This window comes from Nomascus leucogenys, chromosome 2, assembly GCF_006542625.1.
Source record: "Nomascus leucogenys isolate Asia chromosome 2, Asia_NLE_v1, whole genome shotgun sequence".
NCBI lineage: Eukaryota > Metazoa > Chordata > Mammalia > Primates > Hylobatidae > Nomascus > Nomascus leucogenys.
This window is the reverse complement of record NC_044382.1, coordinates 123,890,530-123,911,619: the sequence shown is the minus strand read 5'-3', so window position 1 is coordinate 123,911,619 and position 21,090 is coordinate 123,890,530. Positions and strand designations below refer to the sequence as shown.

The 21,090-nt window shown below is 37.5% G+C and overlaps 1 protein-coding gene across 6 annotated transcripts in view; it reads right to left on the bottom strand.

Annotated features, from left to right (window-relative positions):
- Positions 1-13,786: 13,786 nt before the first annotated feature.
- The window catches only part of AP3S1 (adaptor related protein complex 3 subunit sigma 1), a 69,509-nt gene continuing 62,205 nt past the window's right edge, over positions 13,787-21,090 (bottom strand). For 2 of the 6 annotated variants that reach the window (XR_004031443.1, XM_030817994.1), the window contains 2 exons: positions 15,733-15,780; positions 13,787-14,505 (listed from right to left, as the gene is read on the bottom strand). Coding sequence is in view for 3 of the 6 variants with exons in the window: in XM_030817994.1 (XP_030673854.1) it covers positions 14,377-14,505; positions 15,733-15,780 (177 nt within the window). In the remaining 3 variants the exon portion in view is untranslated. Of the gene's footprint in view, positions 14,506-15,732; positions 15,781-16,042; positions 16,109-21,090 lie in introns of those variants that run through there. The other 4 variants (XM_030817974.1, XM_003259858.3, XM_030817962.1 and 1 more) reach the window with 3 other exon arrangements.

The following is a 21,090-nucleotide window of genomic DNA, read 5'->3' as shown; positions in this document are numbered from 1 at the left end:
TTACTGAAAACAATGTAATTTTCAGGGGTGTGGACGGCAGGTCGTTACTGGCATATGGTCAAGTGTTTTAGAGTTATGTGAAATAGTTCCCCTCCGGATGATTATGCCACAACTGATTGCATAGTTCAATACATTTGCTCTGCTTTCAGTTTTTAGAGGGTACATTTTCAAAATTTAAATGTATTTTACTAAGTGTGTAAAATATTTACATGGTTCCAAAACAAGGTACATTCAGACAAGTCTAGATTCTATCCCCAACCTCTGTCCTGTTTCTTTCCTCTCATACATTTAAAAAAATACGTACAGTTGGCCAGGCATGGTGGCTCATACCTGTAATCCCAGCACTTTAGGAGGCTGAGGTGGGTAGATTGCTTTGAGCTTAGGAATTCGATACCAGTCTGGGCAACAAGGCGAAACGCCATCTCTACAAAAAATACAAAAATTAGCCCAGCATGGTGGCATGCGCCTGAAGTCCCAGCTACCCAGGAGGCTGAGGTGGGAGGATTGCTTGAGCCTGGGAGGTAGAGGCTGCAGTGAACTGAGATCATGCCACTGCACTCCAGCCTGAGTGACAGAGTGAGAACCTGTCTCCCTCCCTGCCAAAAAAGCATAGTTTATCTTTCCATTTAAAAAATCTACAAAACTTACATACTCATTCTCTGTTTTTCTTAGATAATTGATAGCACACTCTGATGGTTAATTTCATGTGTTAACTTAAATGAGCCATGGGGTATCCAGATATTTGGCCAAACATTTTTTCTGGATGTTTCTGTTGAGGGTGTTTTTGGATGAGATTAAAACTTAAATTGGTGGACTGAGTAAAGCTGATTCCCCTCCCTAGTGTGGGCGAGCCTCACCCAATCAGTTGGAGGCCTGACTAGAACAAAAGGTCTGACCTTCCTGATCCTTCCCAGAGTAAGAGATAATTCTTTCTTCCTCACTGCTTTTGAACTGGGGCACTGACATTTTCCTGGCTTTGGACACGAACTGAAATATTGGCTCTTCCTGAGTTTCAAGCCTGCTGGCCTTTGACTAGAAATGCATCATCAGCGATTCTGGGTCTTCAGCTTGCTGACTCAACCTCAGACCTTGGGACTTGTCAACCTACTTAATCATGTGACCCAATTCCTTATATTTATAAATTATATATACTATGTATGTGTATAATCTATAAAGAAGTATATATATTTCTATATGTATCTCTTCTCTGGAGAGCCCTAATATGCATTCCATATGTACTCTACTTCCTCTTTGCTTTTTTAAGCTAAGACTATATTCTAGGAATAACTTTGTAACAATATAAAGAGATATTTCTCATTCCTTTTGGTAGCTCCATAGGACTCCATAATATGGATGTAATCTAGCTTTTCCATCAGTCTCCTTCTGACAAACATTTAAGTCATTCGAGTTGTTTGCTATTGCAACTAGTGTGGCAGTTACTACAATTTATTCAACTATTTCCATACTGGTGGGCATTTAATATATCTCCAGGTTATTTTTCTAACTCACAAAAAAGTTTGATATAATAAATACCTTTCTATACAAATAAACCAAGAAGTGCTATATAAACACAGAGTTCCCAAATGAAGTCATGGGGTATGTGTCATATGTGTATTTTTAATTTTTTTAAATTTCCACAGAACTTGACTTTTAAAAAAAAGTAGTAGTACATTACATTCTCACTATCAAAATATGAGAGTTCACATTATCCCATTATCTTTTCGAGTACTGGATGTTGTCATCTCTTCTAATTTTTGTCAATATGATAGGTGAAAATAAAATCTAATTGTTCACTTGCATTCCTTGACTACTAGTGAGGTTAAGTATCTCTATATATTTATTGGCCACTGAGATTTAGTTTTCTATGACTTGTCTATTTCTATCCTTAGCATATAATTAGATTGTCTTTTTCTAATTTGTGAGCTCTTGGTATATCAGAAATATCAACCTTCCTTTTCAAATTATACTAATTAGTATGCAGGCCCACAAAAAATATCTTAAACCTTGCTATATACTATAGCAACATAAAGCTTGCTCTTTTTGGGCATTCTACATATGCTTAAAAGAACTTCTAAAAGCTACAATATCTGGTTCATATTTATCCTGACATTCTATAAGCCTAGCTGTCTTAAAATATCAATTTCTGAAAGAGCCTCCCTCTCACCTCAATTTTATCAAACATTAAAGTTACTTTCACGTAAAAAGCTATTTCTACTAATATAAAGATTGAAATTACAGTTGCCCCTTGAACATGGGTTTGCATTGCACAGATGCACTTATACACGGGTTTTCGTCCACCTCTGCCACCCCTGAGACAGCAAGACTCCTCTCCTCCTCAGCCTGTTCAATATAAAGACAATGAGGGTGGAGACCTTTATGATGATCCACTTCCACTTAATGAATAGTAAATATATTAATATATTTTCTCTTTCTTATGATTTTCTTAATGCTTCTTCTCTAGATTATTTTATTGTAAGAATATAGTATATAATACATTTAACATACAAAATATATGTTAATCAATTGTTTAGGTTATTGGTAAGTCTCTGGTCAAGTAGCCCATTACTTATTTTTGAGGAGTCAAAATTATATGCAAATTTTAGGCTGTGTAGGGGGTCAGTGCCCCTAATGCCCATGTTGTTCAAAGGTCGACTATCAATAACTTACAAAATAATCAAGATAAATAATAATGTAACCCTACATTATATTTCTCAAATTTACTAAAATGTGTTTATTTTTTAAGTTTAATTTTAATTAATTTATTTTTGAAGACAGAGTCTTGCTCAGTCACCCAGGCTGGAGTACAGTGGCATGATCTTGGTTCACTGCAACCTCCGCCTCCTGGGTTCATGAGATTCTTCTGCTTCAGCCTCTCAAGTAGTTGGGACTACAGACGTGCGCCACCACACCTGCTAATTTTTTTATTTTTGCTAGAGATGGGGTTTCACCACGTAGCCCAGGCTTGTCTCAAATTCCTGACCTCAAGTGATCTGCCCACCTTGGCCTCCCAAAGTGCTGAAATTACAAGCGTAAGCCACCACACCTGGCCATGTTCTTTTTTAAAGAGCCACCTTTCCTTGAACTCTTCATTTTCCTGTTTCAATCTAGGCTAATTGTCCGTTAGGTCTGCCTACGGTTCTAAGCTATGGTTCTAAGATTCACCAACATCCTGTGACTTTCCTTCATCTTTCTCCTGTGCCGTATCTATTGGTTACTGGATCTCCTGATTTTTAAAAATAATGTATTCCTTTACTTTGGTGGTGCCAATCTTTCAGTAGCTTTCTGAGAAAGAGAACATGAGAAATGCATTTTTTGAGACTTTGCATGTATGAAAACATACTCATTATAACTAGATATATACCTGAACATTTTTCTGGCACATAATTTTGGGTTCAAAATGATTTCTCCTCAGAATTTTGAAGTCATTTCTTTCTCCTTGTCTTTTGGCTTCAGTGTTGATTCTTGATCTTCTGTGAATTGCTTTTTCCCTCCCTATCCACAGATTTTAGAATCTTTTACAATCGCAGTGATGTCCCTTGGTGCTGTGGTCTGAATGTGTGTGCCCCTCAAAATCTGTATGCTGAATCCTAATCTCCAATGCAACAGTACTAAGAAGGGGAACCTTTAGGATGTAATTAGGTCATAAGATGGGAACCCTCATGAATGAGATTACTGCCCTTATGAAAGAGGCCTGAGGGAGCTCATGTGCCCCTTCCTCATGTAAGAACGCAATAATAAGGTGCCTTCTAAGGGAAATAGGCCTCACCAGGCACTGCTGGTGCCTTGGTCTTGAATTTCCATCCTCCAGAACTGTAGAAATAAATTTCTGTTGCTTATAAGCTACCCAGTCTATGGTATTTTGTTATAGCAGCCAAAATGGACTGCTAGACACTTGGTATGGTCCTTTTTTTCATTCACTGCTAGGCAGCCTAATGGGCCCTTCAATCTGAAAACTCATGTTCTTATGATCTAAACAATCTTTAAAAAATTTTTTCAGAGGGAAATTTTCTTCCCTGTATTTTCTATGTTCTCCCCATCCCTCCCCCTGAATTTCTACTGGTCAGATATGGAATTACCTGAAGTGATCTTTTAATTTTACCTTTCACATTCCATCCATTTGTCTTTTTATTCTACTTTTTGAAAATCCTCTCAACTTTATCTTCCAATCTTTCCATTAAATATTCAATTTTATAATATTTTATATTATATCCAAAAACTTCATTTAGTTCCGCATATGTTCCTTTTTTGCTCTTATTCTTGATCTTTTATTTCCCTGTGTGTCGTTTAGCCTGGGTTTCCTGAAAGCAGAGCCTGTGACAAACACTTATGCACAGAGAATATTTGGGAAATGTACTCCCAGGAAGGTGTACAGGATATGAACTAAACAAAGAAGGGGGGGGAATTTTTTTAAAAAACGACATATTAGGGAGTTGGTTACTGCTCCAGGCAACTAGTTTTCAATCCCATGGGACTTACTGAGAAAGACTTTTGAAATACTCTCAACTGTCTGCTAAGGTATAAAACAGAAGTATTTATTGCACTCACAGGATTCAGAATGGTGTTAAATTTCCCTCATCTCCAAATTGTACATACATAAGTACCAAAAGGGTTCCTACATTTCAGCTGGGGTGAAGAGAAGGTCCAAGGCAGAAAGCAGGAGGTTATAGCTTGGGCCAAAAAGAAGGCAATATCCAGCTGTAGTTGAGCAAAGCTGGTCAAGACTATGAAGAATTAGTTACTACAGCAGTGGCCGAAGTGGTGGGCCAAGAAGATTCTGAAGAGGTGTCTAATATAGCAAGGGATAAGTGATGATAACTTTTAATTTTAAGATGTTTTTCGTAGTAATTTATGTTGTTTGTTTCGGCCTCTACCTTTCATGTTAAAAGCTCTCCTCAAATGTTTGGTGATTTTTGGCTTTCTGCTCATGTGTGAGGCCCCTAAACACCTGACTAGAAGCTCTGCATACATGGGAGAAGCTTTTCAACGAGGGGCTTTAGCGGAGGATGATACGGATGGTCCACATCAACGGGCAAGCTTAAAACATCATTAACTGTAGGTCTTTTCTTATGGGCTAATCTCCCCAGGGAAGAATATGCTAGAATCTCCTGCTTGTGGACAGGGTAGAGAAGAGTATAAGCCTGGCTACTAACAGTCTAGGAGCTGAGGGACAAAGTGGGCTGAGGTCCCACTGTTGAGAAGGTATTTAGGGTAATCTCCAGGCTCTTAGATCAGGGGTGAATGAGAGACAATTGCTAAGGTTTGTGATATGGTGTAGGGGATCTGAGAGTCTATCTGCTTTGATTTATATGACAATTTGATAACTGATAATTCTATTCACAGTTCCATTAGTACCTCTACTTCCTAAAGTCTTTCGGGATTCTGTGGTGCAAATCCACATGCTTTCATGATTATTCCAGTGCTAACTTAAATTCCAGCTTTCTCAGGTTTGCTCACTCATATACTACGCATTCATAAGCTTTCCAGCTTCAAAAATTTTGTAGCTATTATCACCTGTCTGATTCTTTTTGTCCATTTGGGTCTATGTCATGTAAGACAAATTCTTTACTGTCAGTTTAGCGTGGTTTGAAAAAGCACAAACGTGAATGTGTTTAATAATGTACATTTAACCAGAAGTTTATGCCTTGTTACTTTCCAAAATATCAGAAAGTTTAAAAGCTAATATCCCTTATTGTGTATTGCCCATGAATAAACATTGTGAGAGACGGACAATAGGAACATTAAAGAGCTCACTCTCCCTCTTGCCCATTTTGCTATTGGCTCCTTGCTGTTTCTCAAACGTCCCAAGCACGCCCCTGCCTCTGGGCCCTGCCATCTGCTACTTGCTATGTGGATTTACTCTTGCTCCACAATTTCCCATGATGCCTTCCTTATGTCCTTCAGGTTTTTGTTCAAATGTTACTTCATCAGAGATGCCTCCTCCTACCTATTCTATAAATCATAGCAACAGCCCAGCTCCTACCCCCTAACCCTACTACTCCCTATCTTTTACCCAGGTTTACTTTTATCCATAGCACTTATCACCTCCTGACATATATATTTATTGTTTCACCCCACATGAATTTATGTTCCAACAGAATCTAGTTTGTTCCCTGCTCTATCCTAGTACCCAGAACAATGCCTGGCACACAGCTAACGCTAAGTATTTGCTGCAGGAAAGAAAAGAGGGAGAGAGAGGAGATGAGAGAATGGAAGGGGAGGAAGGATGGTTGGTTATTGGGGCATTGTATTTGATAGAATATAATGGGAGATAAAACACACTTTTGACTGTTTCTTGAAGTTAAAGTACGGTCGGGCCCAGAGGTTTCCCTAATTTTGGCATATCCTAACCAAACCAACACTCAACCTTCCCATAATTTGTTTCCCCAAAAACAAAGAGAAAAGGAAAAGGGTGGGGTGGTGGTGAGGGGAGGGGGTACTGCTAGGCACTCTGTGTTACTGATATTGCTCCATAAAGACACGGATGGCCGGGCGCGGTGGCTCACGCCTGTAATCCCAGCACTTTGGGAGGCTGAAGCGGGCGGATCACAAGGTCAGGACATCAAGACCATCCTGGCTAACATGGTGAAACCCCATCTCTACTAAAAATACAAAAAATTAGCCGGGCGTGGTGGTGTGTGCCTGTAGTCCCAGCTACTCGGGAGGCTGAGGCAGGAAAATGGCATGAACCCAGGAGGCAGAGCTTGCAGTGAGCCAAGATTACGCTGTGCACTGCACTCCAGCCTGGGCAACAGAGCGAGACTCCATCTCAAAGAAAAAAAAAAAAAAAAAAAGACAAGGACTTGGGGGCGCACAGTAAACACTTATTAAACATTGTCAAATGACTAAAGACCAGGGACCTCCTGAAATGCTCTACTTTGCATAACCTTTCTCTAGGACTTTTTCTCATCTCTGAGCTGATGGAAATCCCAATAATCACAGATTAAATTTCCTGCTACCCTAACACGCTGGAGAGCTTAGAGACAGACTAATTTTATTTAGAAAAAAATAAAGTAGGGGGGGTGGAGCCAAGATGGCCGAATAGGAACAGCTCCGGTCTCCAGCTCCCAGCCCCAGCGACACAGAAGACGGGTGATTTCTGCATTTCTGCTTGAGGTACCGGTTTCATCTCACTAGGGAGTGCCTAACAGTGGGTGCAGGACAGTTGGTGAAGTGCACTGTGCGCGAGCCGAAGGAGGGCGAGGCATTGTCTCACTCGGGAAGCGCAAGGGGTCAGGGAGTTCCCTTTCCTAGTCAAAGAAAGGGGAAGCAGACGGCACCTGGAATATCAGGTCAGTCCCATCCTAATACTGCGCTTTTCCAACGGGCCTGGAAAACGGCACACTAGGAGATTGTGTCCCGCACCTGGCTCGGAGGGTCCTATGCCCACGGAGTCTCGCTAATTGCTAGCACAGCAGTCTGAGATCAAGCTGCGAGGCGGCAGCGAGACTGGGGGAGGGGCACCCGCCATTGCCCAGGCTTGCTTAGGTAAACAAAGCAGCCAGGAAGCTCGAACTGGGTGGAGCCCACCACAGCTCAAGGAGGCCTGCCTGCCTCTGTAGGCTCCACCTCTGCGGGCAGGGCACAGACAAACAAAAACTCTGCAAGAACTTCCACAGACTTAAATGTCCCTGTCTGACTCACAGCTTTGAAGAGAGTAGTGGTTCTCCCAGACGCAGCTGGAGATCTGAGAAGTCAGACTGCCTCCTAAAGTGGGTCCCTCACCCCTGAGCAGCCTAACTGGGAGGCACCCCCCAGTAGGGACAGACTGACACCTCATTCAACCGGGTACTTCTCTGAGACAAAACTTTCAGAGGAACTATCAGACAGCTGAATTTGTGGTCTCACGAAAATCCGCTGTTCTGCAGCCACCGCTGCTGACACCCAGCCAAACAGGGTCTGGAGTGCACCTCTAGTAAACTCCAACAGACCTGCAGCTGAGGGTCCTGTCTGGTAGAAGGAAAACTAACAAACAGAAAGGACATCCACACCAAAAACCCATCTGTACATCACCATCATCAAAGACAAAAAGTAGATAAAACCACAAAGATGGGGAAAAATCAGACCAAAAAAACTGGAAACTCTAAAAAACAGAGCACCTCCCCTCCTCCAAAGGAACGCAGTTCCTCACCAGCAACGGAACAAAGCTGGATGGAGGATGACTTTGATGAGTTGAGAGAAGAAGGCTTCAGACGATCAAACTACTCTGAGCTACGAGAGGAAATTCAAAACAACAGCAAAGAAGTTAAAAACTTTGAAAAAAAATTAGAAGAATGGATAACTAGAATAACCAATGGAGAGAAGGGCTTCAAGGAGCTGATGGAGCTGAAAGCCAAGTTTCGAGAACTACGTGAAGATTGCAGAAGCCTCAGTAGCAGATGCGATCAACTGGAAGAAAGGGTATCGCTGATGGAAGATGAAATGAATGAAATGAAGAGAGAAGGGAAGTTTAGAGAAAAAAGGATAAAAAGAAATGAACAAAGCCTCCAAGAAATTTGGGACTATGTGAAAAGACCAAACCTACGTCTGATTGGTGTACCTGAAAATGATGGGGAGAATGGAACCAAGTTGGAAAACACTCTGCAAGATATTATCCAGGAGAACATCCCCAATCTAGCAAGGCAGGCCAGCATTCAGATTCAGGAAATACAGAGAATGCCACAAAGACACTCCTCGAGAAGGGCAACTCCAAGACACATTATTGTCAGATTCACCAAAGTTGAAATGAAAGAAAAAATGTTAAGGGCAGCCAGAGAGAAAGGTCGGGTTACCCACAAAGGGAAGCCCATCAGACTAACAGCTGATCTCTCAGCAGAAACTCTACAAGCCAGAAGAGAGTGGGGGCCAATATTCAACATTCTTAAAGAAAAGAATTTTCAACCCAGAATCTCCTATCCCGCCAAACTAAGCTTCATAAGTGAAGGAGAAATAAAACACTTTACAGACAAGCAAACGCTGAGTGATTTTGTCACCACCAGGCCTGCCCTAAAAGAGCTCCTGAAGGAAGCACTAAACATGGAAAGGAACAACCGGTACCAGCCACTGCAAAAACATCCAAATTGTAAAGACCATTGAGACTAGGAAGAAACTATAGCAACTAACGAGCAAAATAACCAACTAACATCATAATGACAGATCAGATTCACACATAACAAATTAACGTTAAATGTAAATGGGCTAAATGCTCCAATCAAAAGACACAGACTGGCAAACTGGATAAGGAGTCAGGACCCATCAGTGTGCTGTGTTCAGGAAACCCATCTCACGTGCAGAGACACACATAGACTCAAAATAAAGGGATGGAGGAAGATCTATCAAGCAACTGGAAAACAAAAAAAGGCAGGGGTTGCAATCCTAGTCTCTGATAAAATAGACTTTAAACCAACAAAGATCAAAAGAGACAAAGAAGGCCACTACATAATGGTAAAGGGATCAATTCAACAAGAAGAGCTAACTATCCTAAATATATATGCACCCAACACAGGAGCACCCAGATTCATAAAGCAAGTCCTGAGTGACCTACAAAGGGACTTAAACTCCCACACAATAATAATGGGAGATTTTAACACCCCACTGTCAGCATTAGACAGATCAACGAGACAGAAAGTTAACAAGGATATCCAGGAATTGAACTCAGCTCTGCACAAAGTGGACCTAATAGACATCTACAGAACTCTCCACCCCAAGTCAACAGAATATACATTTTTTTCAGCACCACACCACACCTATTCCAAAATTGACCACATAGTTGGAAGTAAAGCTCTCCTCAGCAAATGTAAAAGAACAGAAATTATAACAAACTGTCTCTCAGACCACAGTGCAATCAAACTAGAACTCAGGATTAAGAAACTCACTCAAAACCGCTCTACTACATGGAAACTGAACAACCTGCTCCTGAATGACTATTGGGTACATAATGAAATGAAGGCAGAAATAAAGATGTTCTTTGAAACCAACAAGAACAAAGACACAACATACCAGAATCTCTGGGACACATTCAAAGCAGTGTGTAGAGGGAAATTTATAGCACTAAATGCCCACAAGAGAAAGCAGGAAAGATCCAAAATTGACTCCCTAACATCACAATTAAAAGAACTAGAAAAGCAAGAGCAAACACATTCAAAAGCTAGCAGAAGGCTAGAAATAACTAAAATCAGAGCAGAACTGAAGGAAATAGAGACACAAAAACCCTTCAAAAAATTAATGAATCCAGGAGCTGGTTTTTTGAAAAGATCAACAAAATTGATGGACCGCTAGCAAGACTAATAAAGAAGAAAAGAGAGAAGAATCAAATAGATGCAATAAAAAACGAAAAAGGGGATATCACCACCGATCCCACAGAAATACAATCTACCATCAGAGAATACTACAAACACCTCTATGCAAATAAACTAGAAAATCTAGAAGAAATGGATAAATTCCTTGACAAATACACCCTCCCAAGACTAAACCAGGAAGAAGTTGAATCTCTGAATAGACCAATAACAGGTTCTGAAATTGTGGCAATAATCAATAGCTTACCAACCAAAAAGAGTCCAGGACCTGATGGATTCACAGCTGAATTCTACCAGAGGTACAAGGAGGAACTGGTACCATTCCTTCTGAAACTATTCCAATCGATAGAAAAAGAGGGAATCCTCCCTAACACATTTTAGGAAGCCAGCATCATCCTGATACCAAAACCTGGCAGACATAACCAAAAAAGAGAATTTCAGACCAATATCCTTGATGAACATTGATGCAAAAATCCTCAATAAAATACTGGCAAACCGAATCCAGCAGCACATCAAAAAGCTTATCCACCATGATCAAGTGGGCTTCATCCCTGGGATGCAAGGCTGGTTCAACATACGCAAATCAATAAATGTAATCCAGCATATAAACAGAACCAAAGACAAAAACCACATGATTATCTCAATAGATGCAGAAAAGGCCTTTGACAAAATTCAACAACCCTTCATGCTAAAAACTCTCAATAAATTAGGTATTGATGGGACGTATCTCAAAATAATAAGAGCTATCTACGACAAACCCACAGCCAATATCATACTGAATGGGCAAAAACTGGAAGCATTCCCTCTGAAAACTGGCACAAGACAGGGATGCCCTCTCTCACCGCTCCTATTCAACATAGTGCTGGAAGTTCTGGCCAGAGCAATCAGGCAGGAGAAGGAAATAAAAGGTATTCAATTAGGAAAAGAGGAAGTCAAATTGTCCCTGTTTGCAGATAACATGATTGTATATCTAGAAAACCCCACTGTCTCAGCCCAAAATCTCCTTAAGCTGATTAGCAACTTCAGCGAAGTCTCAGGATACAAAATTAATGTACAAAAATCACAAGCATTCTTGTACACCAATCACAGACAAACAGAGAGCCAAATCATGAGTGAACTCCCATTCACAATTGCTTCAAAGACAATAAAATACCTAGGAATCCAACTTACAGGGGATGTGAAGGACCTCTTCAAGGAGAACTACAAACCACTGCTCAATGAAATAAAAGAGGATACAAACAAATGGAAGAACATTCCATGCTCATGGGTTGGAAGAATCAATATCGTGAAAATGGCCATACTGCCCAAGGTAATTTATAGATTCAATGCCATCCCCATCAAGCTACCAATGACTTTCTTCACAGAAGTGGAAAAAACTACTTTAAAGTTCATATGGAACCAAAAAAGAGCCCGCATCGCCAAGTCAATCCTAAGCCAAAAGAACAAAGCTGGAGGCATCACGCTACCTGACTTTAAACTATACTACAAGGCTACAGTAACCAAAACAGCATGGTACTGGTACCACAACAGAGACATAGATCAATGGAACAGAACAGAGCCCTCAGAAATGATGCCGCATATCTACAACTATCTGATCTTTGACAAACCTGACAAAAACAAGCAATGGGGAAAGGATTCCCTATTTAATAAATGGTGCTGGGAAAACTGGCTAGTCATATGTAGAAAGCTGAAACTGGATCCCTTCCTTACACCTTATACAAAAATTAATTCAAGATGGATTAAAGACTTATATGTTAGACCTAAAACCATTAAAATCCTACAAGAAAACCTAGGCAATACCATTCAGGACATAGGCGTGGGCAAGGACTTCATGTCTAAAACACCAAAAGCAATGGCAACAAAAGCCAAAATCGACAAATGGGATCTCATTAAACTAAAGAGCTTCTGCACAGCAAAAGAAACTATCATCAGAATGAACAGGCAACCTACAGAATGGGAGAAAATTTTCGCAACCTACTCATCTGACAAAGGGCTAATATCCAGAATCTACAATGAACTCAAACAAATTTACAAGAAAAAAACAAACAACCCCATCAAAAAGTGGGCAGAGAACATGAACAGACACTTCTCAAAAGAAGACATTTATGCAGCCAGAAAACACATGAAGAAATGCTCATCATCACTGGCCATCAGAGAAATGCAAATCAAAACCACAGTGAGATACCATCTCACACCAGTTAGAATGGCCATCATTAAAAAATCAGGAAACAACAGGTGCTGGAGAGGATGTGGAGAAATAGGAACACTTTTACACTGTTGCTGGGACTGTAAACTAGTTCAACCATTGTGGAAGTCAGTGTGGCGATTCCTCAGGGATCTCGAACTAGAAATACCATTTGACCCAGCCATCCCATTACTGGGTATATACCCAAAGGACTATAAATCATGCTGCTATAAAGACACATGCACACGTATGTTTATTGCGGCACTATTCACAATAGCAAAGAGTTGGAACCAACCCAAATGTCCAACAACGATAGACTGGATTAAGAAAATGTGGCACATATACACCATGGAATACTATGCAGCCATAAAAAATGATGAGTTCGTGTCCTTTGTAGGGACATGGATGAAACTGGAAAACATCATTCTCAGTAAACTATCGCAAGGACAAAAAACCAAACACCGCATGTTCTCTCTCATAGGTGGGAATTGAACAATGAGAACTCATGGACACAGGAAGGGGAACATCACACTCCGGGGACTGCTGAGGGGTTGGGGGAGGGGGGAGGGACAGCATTAGGAGATACACCTAATGCTAAATGACGAGTTAATGGGTGCAGGAAATCAACATGGCACATGGATACATATGTAACAAACCTGCACATTGTGCACATGTACCCTAAAACCCTAAAGTATAATAAAAAAAATAAAAATAAAAATAAATAAATAAATAAATAAAATTAATTTCAAAAAAAAAAAAAGAAAAAAATAAAGTAACTTTTCTTATATCTTAGGGTTGTTGGAGTAAAATTCATACATGTTGCAAGTCTATGGAAGTGTTTCAAAGAGAACATTTGAGGAAGGAGAACTAGAACTGTAAGGAAAACCTTAGTCTAACTGGAAAAGTAACCTCAGGTTACTCACTCACAGTTCATGGAAGACCAAATAAAATGTAGGCCAATTATAAGAAACTAGAATATGTGAGTGTTAGGACTTAACATTAGTTTAACTTTAGTTTAGGATGAAACAGACAAGTACAGCCCCAAGGGTTTTTGTATTCAAAATCAATTAGGTATTTGCTGAAATTATTTTTTACCATCTGGGCAAGAAGGAACAAGAGGCAAGGCTTAAAGCTATTTGCATAAAAAAGATTTTACATTTTCTCAATAACATTTTAGAAAGACTGTCGCCCCCCACTCCAGATCTCATCTTGCGCAATATGCCTAAGATACACTGCTCCTGATTTGTGAAATAATTGAGTTTCAGAATAATTTACTGAGTTTCTGAATATTAAAAACATGAGTATAAAATAAATCGACATTAACAGCTGCTTAATAGTGATAAAATATACTTTTATTTACTTTGTTGAGTCAGAGGGTTGTAAAAAAAATTATTGCTAAAGTAGATATGAGGCAAACAGAAAGGTGCTTTAGAAGTCCATTTACCTTGGAGTTTATTTAAACTAAGAGAAAAAAGTCATAATGTTTTCATGCAATACATACTTGGTTCTTTAAATAACAATTGTGTGACAAATAGCAGAAGGAATTAGGGAATGCTGCACTTGTGATCCATACAAAACACCAACATTTTAGGTTGTACATAATTAGAGAAATATCTGAAACACTTTTTAAAACACTGTAGTAGCCAATACATAGAGGCATGCCGTAGGTGGGCACAGGAATGCAGTTTAGAAAAGAAAAAAAAAAATCACATAGGACTACTAAATTTCTTTAAAATCACTGAGCAAGAAAAGCAACATTGAACTTTCATACTGATTTTACACAACTTCTATACAGTACCTTGACTTAAATCCAAGAGCAAAAGTTAAGACTCTCCTCCTCTATTTTTGGTAAACAACTGCATGGTAAACTTAGATGACTCTTCCCCCTGGATTTTACCTGGGAGTGGCCTTTTTACATTTTTATTTAAAAGAGGGCAGGTTTGGCACTTTTATACTGATGTCACCAATGTTAATATTTCTTGGGATCTCAGGAAGATTCATATTCTTTACAGCTGATACAGCACGGGCTGGAGCTCCCGCTAAGCCAGCCTGTATACAGAAGCAAATAAAAGAAAAAGAAAATGTACAACTCAGGTGTAGCTCATCATAAAACACTTACAATGGAAGACAATGATGAAAGATTTTCATATAACAAGCTTAGGGACCAGATGGTAGTTTGAATTTGTATGGAATGGTTACTTTGAAATACTAATCTATAAAGAGAAAACAGTGACACATTAAAAAATACAGTGAACACATGCAATGATAACAATGTAAAGATTTAAATACAAATTAATGTGCACTACCACATAATATTCACATAAAACCTAAATCTTCACCTATATCTTGATTTAACTGACATATAGCATGAAGCATGATTTATATTAGTTTCCTTATTAAATATCTCTTGCAACGATTGTGATAGATTTTCTTTTGCTTTTAAAATGGCATTTATTATCAATATGTGCTGTGAAATAAAAATTGCAAGTAATAGATCGTGCTTGTTCAATTTCTTTACTTTGGGATAAACCCTTAAAACATTTTAAAACAATAAAATTAGGTTTTTAAATTGTGAGGGCTCTTTTAAACTTTTCTAAGAAAGTTCTAGAACATTAAAAAAATAGGCTTTTAAGTAAAGCCTCAATCCAAAGAATATAGTTCTGCCTAAAGATGAAACTACACGAAGAGGATCATTCCAACCCTTTGATGCATTAGTAAAAATATAATGATTAAAAATGTTTTGTCATACAGCATAGATTCAGCAACATATATTCAGCTTACAGTTTACAAATTTAGAGAAAGAAAAACATAAATGCGAGAGGTAGTAAATATAAATAAATGAATTCTAAAGTTTCCAGTAAGTACCACTACTGCATAATATTTGGCTTTCCTATTAGTAGGAACATTTGTAATTTGTGAAATAATTTTAAAAGAAAATATGCTAACAAATGAAAAATGCATATATATCATTTTTCTCACCTACATTAACAGCCTTCATATTTGAGGTTTAATTTATATACCAATTACATTTCATTACTTTTTATTCAGGCTATGTAAATAAAGCAAAGTCAACAAAGACATCTGAGTTCAGTGGCATCATTTTGTACAAAAATAGACGACAAAAACGAATCTTCCACTTTGATTAGATTATATATAAGGCAATGTCCACAAAATTAGAAACACTAGCTTTAAGGTCCCTTTTCATAATTTCAGTTTTCTTTTCTTATGTAATCCTACCTTTGTTAATTAAAATAAAAATAATAATAAAGCTGTTACCTGAGAAAAATCTTGACTGATACAAAATAGGCCAGTGTAAACTATTTGCTAAATAAAGGATACAAACATTGTTAAGCAATGAAATAAAAGCCATGGATTATCAATTCAGAATTGGAAATAATAGAAAAACTAGTAGAAGAGTATTAATAATAAGTATACTTTACACAGGCAATAATAAGGGTGATACAAATGAATAACTCCATACCCAATTAAATGTTGAATAGGGCTGGAGAATTTTTATAATTTAATGGATATTAGTTATTTTTGATGTACAACTAAAAATGTGATTGACCTCTATACTTATACCTACCTGAAGCAATGAAGTTTTTGTTATCCCCCCTTCCTTCCTGCTCCCCCAGAGATGTTGGAGATACAACTAAATAATAATTAAGGCAGCATGTATAATATCTGAAAGGGTCTTTAATTTGATCATTTCCAGTTAAAGGTCTAGCTACGAAAATTTACAGTGGGTTGGGATCAAAGAAGAATCCAATTCAAAGAGGTTTACTATCTTTTGGCTTTCTTTTACCAGGAAGTATGTTGTCTACTAAGGAAGAAAAATTTACAAAATTGCAGACATCCTGGAGGTAGTATCATTTTTTAGATAGGAGGATTTTGTAATTTTTCTAGTTAAAAGACCAACTCGCCACTATTTTCACTTTGGAATTTCCATAAAGAAGACAAATGATGAACTGACTATAGAAAAGTATTGACAAAATATTTGAGTATAAATATTTTAAAGGCGTGAATTATTAAGGGATTTTATTGCGAGAGAAACTGTGTGTGCGTGTGTGTGTATCTGCGTATTTTATTGGACACTATGGTTTACACTTATAAATAGTAAACATAATGTTTTCAGTATTAAATGTATATGAAGCTCTCTTTTCCATAATATCCTGTACCATGAAGAGCTAAACTAAAGCAAAAAATAAAAAAAAAAAAAATTTAAAAACGCATCCTGTTAAATTTCATTAGATTGAGTTGTATCTTTGTGACCAAAGATGGTGTCGACTGTTGGCTGCTAACGAGAATACATAAAGTCAATATAGCAATTGATTTAAATAGCATATTTGTGCTTAATATGTAAAACCAAAAGAAGTTTCTAAGTACAACAAACTACAATTCTTCTAAACATAAGCAGCAAGCCATAGACATGCAAAAGATGGGAACTATTCAGAACACGCAAATGAATTAGGAGAATCAAATTATTTCTCAAGCATGTTCAATACTTTTGTGTAGTATGCCATGAATTTAAACGGTGGGAAAATTTAAAATTGTAATATGTACTTTAAGTTTTAATTAAACTAACGTTTTAAAAAGAAATCATATTATGCAAAATATAAAATGTGAGAAAATATGATAAGGACAATTGATCAATAGATGTTTAAACCAGCTAGCAATGTTTATATATAAAAATTTAGGGCTAAAAAAAAAAAGACTTTATGTCACTCAGTCAACACCAGAATGGCTATAAAACAAATTTCATTTTCAGACATTCATGAAAGTGATGCCTGAAACATTTTTATTAAAACACAAAATGCAAAGTAACTTTCCATTAGGGAATCAGTTTGCTGACACGGAGGTATGAAGTAATTTTCATCTTGGTTAAGATTTTTTTTTTTCCAGTAAGATACATTCAAAGCAACAAAATAACTTTTACTAACACTTAACTTTTCAATGCTAAAACTTACAGAAATTGTTTACCTGACTTGTTAACAGTACAGTAGTCCCCCCTTACCTGCAATTTCGCTTTCCATGGTTTTATTTACCCGTGGTTAACTGTGGTCTGAAAATAGGTGTGTACTGTACAATATTGTGATAGAGAAAGGCCTCAATCACATAACCCCCACCCCCCCCTTTTTTTTTTTTTTTTTAGAGACAGGGTCTCACTCTGTCACCCAGGGTGGAGTGAGTGATGCAATCATGGCTCACTGCAGCCTCGAACTCCTGGGCTCAAGTGATGTTCCCATCTGTCTCCTGAATAGTTAGAACTACAGGTGTGTCCCACCATGCCTAGCTAATGTAAAAAATATACACTTGTAGAGACGGGGTCTCACTGTGTTGCCCAGACTGGCTCAAATTCCTGGCCTCAAGTGAGTCTTCCGCCTTGGCCTCTCAAAGTGTTGGTATTATAGGTGTGAGCCAGTGCACCTGGCCTCACATGGCTTTTATTGCATTACACTGTTATAACTGTTCTCTTTTATTATTAGTTGTTAATCTCTTACTGTGCCTATTTTATAAATTAATTTTTATCGTATGTATATATGTATAGGAAAAAACATAGCATATATAAGGTTCAGTAGTATCCACAGTTTCAGGCATCCACTGGGGGTTTTGGAATGTACCCAACACAGGTAAGGGGGGATTACTGTAAATACATTTTTAAACGTAAAAGTAAGATATTTCTGACAGTACAACATAGTTCTTGAAGATTTAAGATTATATAGTTGACACATAGCAGAAATAAAAAGAATGAAATTCTACTGGAGAAATAACTTGTTTCCATCTATGTTATACTTGAGCACCACCATGGCAGGTAAAACTGCAGCGACTACACCAATAAAAACAAATATATGAATCCAAAGCAGTTAAGAATATGAACTGGATGAAAGAATGAAGTACAGTATATAAAAGAATGATCATGTTTTCTCTCCCATGAGATTAAATAAATTAACAGAATTAAGAGAAAGAAAACAAAATGAAGTCTGCAAGTATACCAAAATGAGGCCAAACAGATAAAGACTTATACAGACATACTCTTGGAAATTTCAAGCACTTGAATCACAAAGATAGTAATGGATGGATATGATTTGTTTTTGATTTTGTTTTTAAATTGCCAGACCCAAAAATAAACAAAATATGTGCAAGCAAAACTGAAAAAGCGGCATTACTAAAACATATTTCAAAGACCCTGAAAACTCCCTTTTCCTCATGCAATAAACAACAACTTTCTTGAAGGGAAAAGGAAAGTAATATAGTAATCTTGTTATTTATTTCATCTAAGACATAAAATACCAGCTTACCATCTTAAAATATTTTTTTTTTCAAGTTTGAAATACAGCATAATAAGATGGTAGTTGGAACAATTTGTACATATTAAAACCTTTAACCACCCTTCCTGCTGGAAGTTGCTATATGCACATTCGTAATTTTGACCTAACAGCAAAGTGAAAGAACACCAACATTAATAAACACAATATTAAATGGTTTCAGACTCAAAATCATTAACAAAATAATGGCAGATTTTGAAAGCATGTTTTTGAGCAAAAAAGAAAATGTCAATAGTTTAAAAAATTTCTCAATATGAGGTAGAATAACTTTTAATCTAGGGGTATATAATAGGCTTGTTCTTTGTTTTAATGGCAGTGCTTTAATACTGCAATTATAAACATTTAGATAAGCTCATGACAATTCTCTAGTGAGCAATAACTATGGTGTTTTACAGTTTTAACAAAATTAGAATGTTCAAAAATTTAAAAAACCTTCCAAATTATTAGTCATTTTGTACGGATTATCTTCAATTATAGCTTTAATTTCAAACATAGGACTTGACTGCATGAAAAAAAGAGAGCAGACTAATGACTTTCATGGATTTATTATTACTAGTTTTGACCATTACAAGTGACCTCAAGGGTTCTCATCATAATTTTGTAGAAGTACAAGACAAATGTGTACGTCAAGGTAGAGAGGCAGAACCAACTCATGAGCTGACCTTCCAACATCGGTATCTTAGAGCCACTTTTCTTATTCTCTCCTCTTTGAAAACAGAAACTTGAAATTGGCAATAATTTTGACCAATGGTGAGAATGAGACTACTATCTATTCTCTATACTAGGGACAAAATAACATGGATAGAGGGACCAGAAATGGTACCCCAGTTTTGTGATATAGCCCACAATCTCAAAATAAGATAATATAAAGCCACCTGTATGTTGTTACTTCTCAAATACATGCAGAGAGTAAGTAAAAATTTAGTGGCTAAAAGGCAATGCTTTGTGATATCAACACAATCATCAATTCTCAGTGATGTTTTTCTAATTAGTAAGTGCATAATCTAACTTCGTAAGTTTATACATTTTTTCCTCCATAGGACTCAATAAATTACTTTTATTTTGAATTTTTTTTTTTTTTTTTGAGACGGAGTCTCGCTCTGTCGCCCAGGCTGGAGTGCAGTAGCGCGATCTCGGCTCACTGCAAGCTCCGCCTCCCGGGTTCACGCCATTCTCCTGCCTCAGCCTCTCCGAGTAGCTGGGACTACAGGCGCCCGTCACCACGCCCGGCTAATTTTTTTTGTATTTTTAGTAGAGACGGGGTTTCACCGTGGTCTCGATCTCCTGACCTCGTGATCCGCCCACCTCGGCCTCCCAAAGTGCTGGGATTACAGGCGTGAGCCACCGCGCCCGGCCGTATTTTGAAATTTTCAATCAGAGACCTTATAAACATTTCTTTTGCTTACATGGTTTTACACAAAAGAGTTAGTTGCTCATCACCACGTACATGGAACTTTTAAAAAAGTAATTCACATAGTTAATTTATGGTGTGAAAAAACGTACAGGAAGTATCAGAAGAAAAATTAGTTTTGTAAAACTAGAGGTCTATTAAAAACATTTCCAATATATGCCAATACGCTTTGCAAAAATATTCAGGGTTTTTTATTCAATACTAAAACATTAATATATTTTTATTGATTCTGATTATAACATGTTTGGATGTCAGAAGGTTTGCTACAATGAAAATCCATTGTATTTTGGTCAATATATTTAATTCCATTTTTCGAGCATTCAAGTTTGAAATACAGTCAAGTTTTATAAGATTTCTGATCTTATTTTCTGATCTAATATGCACCTGCAGGTCAAAACTGTAAAAGCAATTCTGTTAAGACTTTGGAACTGAAAACCATTTGAGGGGAAAAAGTACTATTTAACAGTCACTATTCTAAGCCTTCACTGCTTCCCATTTTGTATGCAAAACTCTGAAGGTTCAGCTTTTGGTTTTTAAATTCACAGCTTCCAAAACCCAGCAGGCAATTTTATGTTAGAATCCTAATTTAGAGATGGAAAAAAAACAAATCTGTGAGAGTTAAATTAAGATTGGTTCTGCTATATAATGCTCAAAATAAATTTTACGTTTTTATATACAAAGTAAATTGTCATTTCTGCAAATGCAATTTGTCAGTTAGATGACAATGTTTCAAAAAAATTTAAACTTTCCTTTTACAATGCAGGCAGACAAAACAGAACAAACATGACATCAATGATATACTAGTAAAATACACTAAGTCCAATAAAAGATGAAGAAACTACAAGGAGAAACTAGAATGGAAAATAGGCTACAGGGACTATATGGGTTTATTAACAC